At 42.3% G+C, this 11,620-nt stretch overlaps 1 protein-coding gene across 2 annotated transcripts in view; it reads left to right on the forward strand.

The window, feature by feature from the left end:
• The window catches only part of LOC102082456 (uncharacterized), a 34,395-nt gene extending 24,903 nt beyond the window's left edge, over positions 1–9,492 (forward strand). The window contains exons 3-4 of one of the 2 annotated variants that reach the window (XM_019356715.2): positions 1,968–2,138; positions 6,527–9,492. In XM_019356715.2, the coding sequence (XP_019212260.1) occupies positions 6,925–8,880 (1,956 nt within the window). In that variant the 5' untranslated portion in view covers positions 1,968–2,138; positions 6,527–6,924 and the 3' untranslated portion in view covers positions 8,881–9,492. Of the gene's footprint in view, positions 1–1,408; positions 2,139–6,526 lie in introns of those variants that run through there. The other variant, XM_019356716.2, reaches the window with a different exon arrangement.
• The last annotated feature ends 2,128 nt before the right edge of the window (positions 9,493–11,620 follow it).

Consider the following 11,620-nt stretch of genomic DNA (forward strand, 5'->3'; position numbering starts at 1 on the left):
TGCCCTGCTCCACAAAACAAGCAAACCTTGGTTACAACTGAACCACTCTCTCGCCTCAACGCCGGCTCAATCTTCCCTTCCACCTTAGCCACTGTAGTAGCAAAACTACTCCGCTTAGCCTTAGGATAAAACTCAGACTTAACATTCCTCGCCTCTTTTCTGATGGCTGTTGGAGGATCCTGTACATCTCCAAACAATGGGTCACTTGTGATCTTCACTTGCTTTTCGACAAACTCAACAACATCGCTAAAACCCACTTTACGTTGAAACCTCTCCTGCACATCGCACACAATATTCCTCCATTTATTCCTGAGCTTATAAGGCAACTTTTTTATAACTGCTTGCATATTAGCAGAGACATCCAACTCATGCAAGGACTCAACATCTCCCATTGCATTGCAACATTGCCTTAATAAAAACTCATATTCCTGCAAAGCCTTCACATCATCAGATTTTATAGGTGGCCATTTACTGACCCTTTCAATGTAGGCAGCAGCAATTTTCAGTGAATTGCCAAAGTTCTCCTGGAGCAAAGATTTAGCTTGAGCATATCCATACTCAACAGGCATATACTGACAGCTTCTGACCATTTCTCTTGGATGGCCTCTAGTATATTGCTCGAGAAAATATAAACAATCCTTAGCACTGTGAGCTTGACTCTCCACCATGTGCTCAAAGGCTCTCATAAATGTTTCATATTGCAAAGGATCACCATCAAAGAACTGAATGTCACGCCTTGGCAGCAAAAACAGAGACTGCTGCTCAGCCAATAAAGTTATAATTTCATTTTGTTTCTTCAAAACGGTGACTAGATGATCATGACCCTCACTACCTTGCTCTGTATGTGTAAGATATTTTGGTTGTGCGTGAGACTGCGACGTCATCCGGGTAGTTGAAACTGCACCTGGAAATACTTGTGGCTTCGTCTCTGACTGTTCCAATGAAACGGCCTTGGGCTGAGAAATATTTTTAACCTTGGGCCTCACATCCAATACATGTGCTTGATGATCACTTGCATCAACACCCTGATAGGGTCGCTCTGGTAACACAGGTTTGAATGTCGGAGCATTAGGATTTAAAACGCCTAAACTCCCCTGCTCTCGTTCTAAATACAAATTCATTCCATCAGATTTACCATTAACAGCACTTGAGACTCGGGACATTTCAGAAGCTTTTAAAACATTCACCTTTGCTGCTGAAGCTGCTATTTTAGTTTCTAAGTCAAGCAGCTCCTTTCTTTTCTTAAGCTGTATTTCTTGTTCTTCCAAAGCATGCTTTTCTTTCAACAACCTCTGTCGAACAAGAAGGGCAGCCATGTCAGCCTCTGCCGTTATGCATGCTGACAAGGCAGATGAAACCATTGAGCCACTGAGTGATGATTTGCTTTTCCTACAACTTTTGTTTCCAACATTAGAGATTGTTAAGAGATTTTGTTTAATGTTTTATTAAATAACATGCTTTCCCTAAATAGGTTTGCGAATGTACAATGATGTTCATATATTTTATACTACATGTATCTTGTCACTACACACGCACGTGAGCCTTGCTGACTTCTAAGAAAATGACTGGCATAAGGAGGTTGCCACAGGAAACCTCACCTTTGCTGAGTTTGCTGAGTCTGCCGTTGGGAACAGGAACCAACTGGCTTCTGTTTCCCTTAAGATAGGCTTGACCAGTTCCTTACTGACAGTTGAACATATATGTTTTATGCTTTGTAAGGAGTGGTATGTTATCTCTTCCTACATGTGTCTGTGACGCAAACATGCTTGAGTATAAATAAAGCTGACTGCAAAGCCTCGGGGTGGGTATCACCCGATCACTCACCCGTGCGCACGTAGTTCTCTGAACAAAACTCTGACTGTTTTGTATTCCTTCAATGTGTTTTATAATGTCTTACCACTGACATTTAATTGGTCCTTCGAGCCGGATTGTTGATTGATATTATTATATCATCTAACTATTCACAGACGGAGCCGCCGGATCCTGACGTCGTGACTACCTGCACTGTAAACCACCGCTTCTAGCGAAGCAAGGAAAAGCCCAGAGTCGTAAATTCGCCTATTGGCCAGTGTCTTATACAGGTCCACGACGACAGGACTCGGTGACGCCGGGAAAAAGAACACAGCGCAACATTGAAGGTGAATATAAAGCAGCCAGAAACACTTTGCGTTGAATAATCGATTTTTAGGCTGACACTGCTCAAAGTAGAAGGGTCCTGTGTGGACCAAAAGGACAGACGTGTCCTATTGTAAAACGTCCTGTGTGGACCGGGCCCTGTGTGGACCCGCACGTAAACGCTCGCCTGTGTAAGCCGGACTAATTCGCCCTGTGTGGGCCCATTCCGCAACAAAAGAGAGGTTGGTAGCTCGTGGTTTCATTTCACTCCGGGAGTGAAAGGTAATGAGAGTGTCAAATAAAAATAGGATTTTTGTTTTTTAAAGCGCGCTGAATGTTTGTTGAGGAGTAAGTGCTTCATTGAATAGGAACTCTAGGCTCCTGCACTACTCCTAGTGTTTTCCTGTGAGTACTGAATGGTGAGGAAGAGAAAGGTTGCGCGTCAACGCATAAAAATTAAGTCCGCCCTGAATTTAGTTCAGGGTAGAAGGCTGACTTAATAAACCTCCTCTGACTCTAGTGCCAGAACGTCTCACAGTGTGTGTGTTGGCAGTATTAATAAATAAATAAAAATAGTATTAATAAATAAATAAAACATATAAATATTGCATCGACTAAATAAAATGGGCAACAAATCCACAAAACCCGAATTAACACCCGACGAACAGTGGATGGAGAAAAAACACCCAGGTGCAGGTCAAATAAGTGCAGATAGATGGAGAAACCCCAAAAACAAAACTAATTGCACTGCCTGGGACGGGAATGCCAACCCCGCCCCAATACAACAGCTGCACAAGTGCCTGCAGGAAGAAATAGGGAAAACTAGCGGAAAGAAAAAGGATTTGCGAACGTTTGAATATGTGAGCTTTTTTGTACCATGGCAGGAGGAAAGTAAAAGGCGTGAGGATAAGAGAAAAGAGAAGCAAAACAAACAGAGCGAAAAACCAGCTACTGAGACAGTAAACCCCCCTCCTTATCAGCCACCTCCCCCTGCCTCAGCCCCCCCAGATAGTGAGCAACCACCAAAACTTTATCCCCCAGTCTCAAAGAATCCCTTTGTGAAACCACAAGACCCCTATGCTGCAGCTAGGCAACAGCTTAATTCAACCGCACATGAAAACCCATCCACTCTAGGGTTTCCACCACCGCTGTTCCCACCCACACTGGGTCAATTTCCGTTAATCCAGGTACCAAATCCCAATTTTGGCTGAGTAACTGGTCCTGCGGTCGACGGTGTGATCCCCAGGGATCCGAACGCGTTCACATACACATATCAACCGTGGACAGCTGAGGATCGGAAAAATGTGTTAAAGGATGTTCCCCCTTTAAACGAGGGACACCAACAGTGGAGGGACGCAGTAGACATAATACGCTCCAATTGGCTGTTAAACGGCAGAGAAATGCTACAGGTGCTCCAGGACTTATTCGGCCTGAAGCTGGCCCGGGTCCGAGGAGAGTACACAGGTAACGGGGCGGACGGGGAGGCTTTAAGAGGCGATGATTTAATTCAGGCATTAAACCCAGTTTATGAGAGGATAAGAACCATTCTGGCACCTAGGCCAGATTATGGAAAAATAGGAGAAACAAAGCAAAATGAAAACGAGTCTGCCTCTGACTTCCTGGATAGACTACGGCCAGTTTTCAGTCAAAACTCAGGTCTAGAATATGATGAGGGCGTGAACACCCCGTTCGAACAACAGTTAAAAAACGCGTTTCTAAAAGGCCTCCTCCCAAAAGTCCGCGCCCACGTAGATAAACACTGGGTCACTCAAAATACTGGAAGCTTAGCTGATGCCCTACAGCATGCAGAGCACGCAGTAAAAGTGCAGAAAAACAAAGCAGCACAAACCGGAGTTTTTGTAGTAACAACAGAGGGAGGCATCGTCGCTTATGCGGGGAAAAATCCACAGGAAAAAGGAATGAAGTGGAATAAACAAAAGGTTAAATTAAATTAGAGCTTATTTAATGTATTCAAATTGATAATAGAAGGATAACAACCGGTAAACTGGTATTAATAATGAAATATAGTTGGCAGGACGACCGTGCCTAGAATGGATAGAATGCATGAAACCAGATAATTCACACAAACACATATTAAATGAAATAGAGAGATGCATAAGGTATATTAAGGTTGTGTCATTGTTCAGCCAAAGAAAGTGTGTGAAAAGGAAAATGTCTCCAGCTTGGGAAAGGGTGAGACTGCAGCTCACCCTCAGCCCTTGGTGGACACAAATAAAATATTGTAATATACTACTGCTGTTATATAAGAAGATAATAACATTAATAATGAAATAATATTAAATATGAAGAGGCACCTCAGTCAGTTGTGATGTGAGGTGGATAATTGTTAAAAGTAATCTGTATCAAGCTTAAGGTTTGCTCAAATTCAGTATAATGACATATGAGATGAAGAAAATAAAGAAAACATGTAAACTAATTAAGTGCATAGAGACACTTGACCCGCTTGTAAACCTGTCATCCTAGATGAGATTTTGTTAAGATGAAGAGCAAACCTATACTACCAAGCTAATGAGCAAGATACACACTTTTTATTTTTGTATTAATTTTTTTGTTTTTCAGAGCAGAAGCTGTATGATATTAAACGCTCACACATGCAGCAGTCTGTGATCTCAGTTTTTCTCTCACACTTCTGCTCTGTTTCTGACAGCAGTTCTTTTTCTTTTTGTGTCCCACCTCGTGTGTAAGGCCTTCATGCCATCAGCAACTTGTTTTTGTTTGTTTGTTTTGTTGGTTTGAAAAACAAATCTGTGATCATACTTGAGGATCACAGTGACACGAAATGATTAGGCACATGATTTACTGATGCCTAGTTTTAGAGCTGTGAGCTACAAGCTGTAAGCAATGCAAAGTTTTTCCCAACTTAGAAGTTTGACATATGTAACATGTATGAGATATGAATCATTTTAAACCGAAATAGAAATTGTCCAAAATGCCTTAAGAAAATATGTAGTGCTGTATCTACAGAGAAAAAAGGAAGAAGAAGCATTCAGTAACTTGGAAATAGCCTTTCTACTTGCATGTAGATGGAAGTGCAGGTTACATGAAAGCTGTTTTAACACAGGCATTTGGAGAAAAACAACGTCTGCTTGCATTTTACTTCTGCAAATTAGACTCTGTTGTGTGCAGGCCGGTGTAGCTGCAGCAGAGGCAGTAAAAGGTCAGCTGACATTGTTTTAGGACACACTTTAATCATCAAAGTCCCCCCATGCAGTGACTTCAATTTTAAATCTAAGCCAATTTGTCTTACCTGACACATGTGAGACAACTCTCAAATGTTGGACACTTATTGTCGCTATATGGAAAGTTCAACAAAGAGTTTGGTTAGTCTGGAGAAACAGGAACTACATGCCCATAAAAGGAGCTGACTGTGTCAAGGACGCAGACAGACAGAGAGACACACGGACAGTTAGTATGTTTTTTCAGCAGTACACCATTTCGCAAAAATATGGCAAAATAGGGGTATGATCACCTCCACAGGGGCACCAGTACAACATGGCAGTCATCTGAAAAATTACTAGAAGTAATCACATTACCCAGAAAATTAGCACTGTGCAAATGTGCTGCACATCAAAAAGATGACTCTTACATCACTAAAGGAATTAACTTTGCAGATAAAGCAGCAAAAGAAGCTGCACAGCAAAAAACAAATGTTCTTGCATTAACCTCGTGCTCCCTGATACCAATAGAAGTCCTTAAAAATGAACAAAAGGCGGCACCACAAAATGAAAAATCCTCGTGGTTAAAAGATGGCGCAATTCTGAAAGATGATATCATGACGTGTAATGGGAAACCTATTCTACCTAAATCCCTACATAAAACAGCAGCATTAGTGACACATGGGCATTGCCATTTGTCAACAGCAGGGATGGTAGATATTCTTTCTAAACAATTCTACTCAAAAATTTTTTGAAAACTCAGCTAAAGCATATATAAGAACATGCATGATGTGCCAAAAACATAATGCACAGGGAAATTTAAGGCCAAAGAGAGGCCATTTCCCAACACCGCCACATCCTTTTCATACGATACACATGGATTTTATCCAATTACATAAACACCAACAAGTAGAATATGCACTAGTAATCATAGACGTATTCTCAAAGTGGCCAGAAATCTACCCAGTGAAGAAAAATGATGCAATCTCGGTGGCAAAATGTTTGTGTAATCATTTTATCCCAACATATGGAATACCAAATCTAATAAGATCTGACAATGGCACACACTTTGTAAATGAAGTAATATCAAAAGTCTCCGAAGCGCTAGGTTTCAGCATAAAACATCACTGCTTATACCACCCACAGAGAAACAACGCTGGCAGAATGGATGACAAAACTGTTGGAAAACAAGGAAATAGTTTTGAACAATCAACTGCCGAGTGATTCTTTTTCAGTCTCTTCCAGGTTGAAACCAGGGGATTGGATCCTGATAAAAGTGCTCCAGAGGAAAAACTGGTCCTCCCCGAGGTGGAAGGACCCTACCAAGTCCTCCTGGCCACACCAACAGCCTGCAAAATTGCTGAACGCCCCTCCTGGATCCACCAAAGCCACACGAAGAAGGTCGAACTACTCCAGGATTCATCGACGTCAGCCTAAAGTGAGCAACAGCCTAGATTCCAGTCCTCCCTAACCTCCGGTGTTCGCTCGGTGGGAGTAGGGTGATCAGTGACAACACTTGGGATCCCACTCCTCTGGCTGAGGTCTACTCACCAGGGGCCCTGGGAGTGACAAGGGGTCGAGAAGAAACTCACTCACAAAACAAAGAAGATCTAAAGACACCAAAAGTGCTGCAATGACACTTGTCATCACAGTACTATGTACACTCTTGTGGTTGGTGGCCATCAAGAGCCAGGTGAATGGATTCAACCCCTGTAACGAAACGGCCGCAACACAGGTCAAAACCACAGCAGACCTGTACCTGTGTTACAACCAAACTAGCTTCTCGTCAACAGTATGGATTCCCCTGAACTCATTCCATATCGGAGGATACTTAGGGAGCCAGTGGCCTGGATATGACTGGTACCTGTCAAGTTCAGATGCCACCAACCCAGGCTGGGACACAGTCTTCACCTATACTGGAAACGACTGGACACCAACGCCAACACAAGGATCTGCTAGAAATTTGTCTAAACAGCTGAATCTGACTAAAACAAACACACATCTGGTCGTCAACTTCCACACAACAAGCCACCCACTACTGGAAAACCCACCTAAATCACAGAAGAGGACCTATGTGGTTCCACAGACGTCATCATCACACACTGGAACATTGGCGGGCAGCTCTAGCTGCTACCACCTAACCTTGTTCATATATAAGAGTGGAAAAGACCCCCACCATTTCTTATCTATATGTAACAACCTCACCAGGAATGAAGAAAGCAACGCCAATACGACCACCGTCACAAGCAGCGGCCCCGCCTTGACCAAAGGGCCACTCTCAACATCTATGACCACAGTAGTCATAGCCGGACCAGAACTGGAAGCCGACGACTGGTTTAAAATTACCACAGGCATTTCAGGACATTCCAATAACTGGCTATTGCTGGCAGAACAGGCAGCTCGAGATGCCAACGATGACTGTATGGTCTGCCTAGGGCCACAACCAACACTAAGAGTAGTGCCTGCGCCGATTGAAGAACAATGCCTGGTAGAGGTCATGAACTCCACTAACATAGAAGACATCAACTGCACGAAGTGGGATAAGATCTTTCCTTTAACAGGACCGGAGAAGAGAAAACCTATATTTGCACGAGACGTTACAGCGACCAATCACACCTGTATCAACATGACCGGACCAGGTGAGCGCATAGGCACGCTGAACGACTCAAGCTGCCTGACTCTCACAGACGTGGACCCCCTATTCAACCCAGTGAGCAGAGCTGACATCTGGTGGTGGTGTGGAGATCCACAAATCTACGATCGACTGCCCAGGAATAAGACCGGAATGTGTGGCCTGATATCTCTCCTACTACCAGTTCAGGTTATAAAACTTTCAGTGATTGACATCACCATGAATGCTGAACGACAATGGTTTGCAAGCCGAAAGAAAAGATCGGCTCCAGCCCCAGCGCAACCTGAGCCCGACCCAACGTACATAGACGCCATAGGAGTCCCCAGAGGAGTACCAGATGAATACAAACTAGTGGACCAGGTGGCTGCTGGTTTCGAGTCATCAGTATGCTGGTGGTGCACTATCAACAAAAACGTGGACAGAATAAACTATGTTCACTATAACGTGCAGCGATTAGGCAATCTGACCATGTCCGGACTCCACGCAGTAGCTGAGCAACTGAGAGCCACATCCCTAATGTCGTTCCAGAATAGGGTCGCACTGGACATGCTCCTGAGTGAAAAGAATGGGGTATGTTCAATGTTTGGAGAACAATGCTGCACATTCATACCCAATAATACAGCGGCGGATGGAAGCCTCACCAGAGCCCTGGAGGGTTTAAAGACCCTAAATGAAAAAATGAAAGAACATTCGGGAGTCGACACGTCGATGTGGGACAGCTGGATGGATATGTTCGGGAAGTACCGTACTCTGGTGTCATCAATTCTAGTGTCCATGGCTGTGTTTGCAGCAATACTCACTCTATGTGGATGTTGTTGTATTCCCTGCATTAGAGCATTAATCAACAGACTCATAGCAACTGCCATCACACCACATGTTACGTTTCACCAAGAGACGATGATGTTGCTTACACATCAGGACCGAAACACAGACTTTGAAGAAGAAGACAATTTTTAATTATTGTCAACAAAGTGAAAACAAACCTAAATGTTGATCATATCAATTTTACTAAATGATACTCTGGTTGAAAACGTATACACAAGTGACTAGAAGTTGAAGTATGTAAAAAATATTTGAACAACAGCAGGGAATGTTAAGAGATTTTGTTTAATGTTTTATTAAATAACATGCTTTCCCTAAATAGGTTTGCGAATGTACAATGATGTTCATATATTTTATACTACATGTATCTTGTCACTACACACGCACGTGAGCCTTGCTGACTTCTAAGAAAATGACTGGCATAAGGAGGTTGCCACAGGAAACCTCACCTTTGCTGAGTTTGCTGAGTCTGCCGTTGGGAACAGGAACCAACTGGCTTCTGTTTCCCTTAAGATAGGCTTGACCAGTTCCTTACTGACAGTTGAACATATATGTTTTATGCTTTGTAAGGAGTGGTATGTTATCTCTTCCTACATGTGTCTGTGACGCAAACATGCTTGAGTATAAATAAAGCTGACTGCAAAGCCTCGGGGTGGGTATCACCCGATCACTCACCCGTGCGCACGTAGTTCTCTGAACAAAACTCTGACTGTTTTGTATTCCTTCAATGTGTTTTATAATGTCTTACCACTGACAGAGATGCTATCACCTGGATTAACATCATCTATCACAGCACCTTTACCAACATTCCCGGTGTGCCTAGAAGCAGGTAATACATCAGAGGAATCAACACCAGGTGGAATTAACTGTGGCAAATCAAGCTCAGACACCTGATTTTTACTCTGAGAGTTTCTCTTTGCATCATGAAGCCATTTCTTTATCTCTTCTATAAACTCAGTATTATGTGCTCGCACACTTATAAACCAAGCAGTTTGTTTTTCTTGCTCTTCTTGAGGAAGCAAAGGAAGCAAGGTTTCATGCAGACGAGTTGCCTCACTAAGCAACACAGACAAATTCTCTAACTGAGCCTGAACAGTGGAAACATTATCTTCCGATTGCTTTAACTCTTTAATAACCTTTATGACCTTTTTAATTTTATTAATCTTAGTGTGACGTTCTGTTTGAAGCCTTTCAATCTGACTCTCCAAAGCCTTAGCAGTTGGTTTCGGTTGTCTTTTTTTTCCATGCTCATCAACACATGGTATTAATTGGTGTATCTCCATTTTTCTTCAAAACATTACAAAATCCAAACTGCACCTATGCCACACAGCTTCATTCCAATGCATCAACTTTATGACATTCACTTCATAAAACCTTGGACACACACAATTAACAGGAGCAATATCCCCCACTATCTGCCTATTAAACCTAACTAACTCAACCTAGTCTTCTGTACATACTAGCAGTGGGTATTTATGTACCTCCATACCGTCAGCTGTGAGGAAGACAAAGACAATCTGCGACTAGAAAGCAAATCAGTACAATGCCTAGTGCAGCTGTACTGCTGAAACCTAATAGGGGAATAGGACTCCTGAAAGAAATATGTTTTGTGTAGCCAAAGGCTTCATATAAAAGCTGCGTGGACAAAGGCAACAGCAAACTATAAAACTCTTACCAATAAAACTCATCTATATATAAATAATGCAATAAAATCTACAAACATTTCTGTTGACAATTTGTTGCGGCTCCTCCAACCTACGGCCGTGGCAGGCTAAACATGAGGACACAGATGACGCGCAACAATAAACGCATAAAATACACTTCTGTAACAAATCAGCACATGGGATTAACTATTAAACAAATGCACAGACTGCACAAACAAATGACTGCAACTCACAATGGCTGCACTAATTACTATGCCAAATTACAACTTGGCCAATGGCATCAATTAGTGCACAAATATACAAAAAACATCAAGTTGCAGTCAAAATCTATCAAAATCATTCAAGATGCGGTCAAACTGCGGTCAACAGAAAGTTTTGCCTCATGCTCACCCTACCTTTCTGATCATCAACATCAGGTGCAGTGAACAGGAGAGTGCAACCACATTTATCATCTAACACACCCATGAGACACAACCCAACACCTGTGCACCAATACAGTGAGTCCATTTAAACCAACCCACGTAGTCAAAAAAGAGCAACTCATATGGCTCCTACAATCACATTGGGGAGACATGTCAGAAAGGTAGGCTGATAGGAAAAAAAACAACAAAAATACGTAACATGAGGAGAGAGGAGAAAAAATTAGTACAATTAGTATTGTACAGTCAGAAATATCAAGTTGTTCTTAATACTGCATACTTGCAATGAATAAGTTGTCCTAAAAGTCATCTTAAGTAAACCTTAATTAGTTTTTTTGAGGCAACAATTTACATAGTTTTTTTGAGTTCTGGGAACTAACAAGGCTGTACAGTGTACTCAAAATGAGTAAGTTGCCCTAACTCAGTGGTTCCCAAACTTTTTTTGCCAGGCCCCCCTTTTTTTTACAAGAAAAATGTTCGCGCCCCCCCCCCCCCCCCCCCCCCCCCGCACAAACACATCCTCCAAACACACACACCCATATTTTGTTTACAAACTCCATTGCGGTTTATTTCACACCTCAAACATTTAGTAAACAATTAAGCAAATACAAGTAAACAGCAATAAATTACAGGTAGTAATAAAATATACTACTAACTCTTTTACGATACGTCCACACCTACATGGGTATTTTTGAAAACGCAGCTGTTTCTATGCGTTTGGGCTTTTCGTCAACACGTAAACGGTGTTGCAATTCATCGAAAACGGAGATTATTTAAAACTCCTTTTTTGCG

This window comes from Oreochromis niloticus, linkage group LG9 (genome assembly GCF_001858045.2).
Source record: "Oreochromis niloticus isolate F11D_XX linkage group LG9, O_niloticus_UMD_NMBU, whole genome shotgun sequence".
Classification (NCBI taxonomy): domain Eukaryota; kingdom Metazoa; phylum Chordata; class Actinopteri; order Cichliformes; family Cichlidae; genus Oreochromis; species Oreochromis niloticus.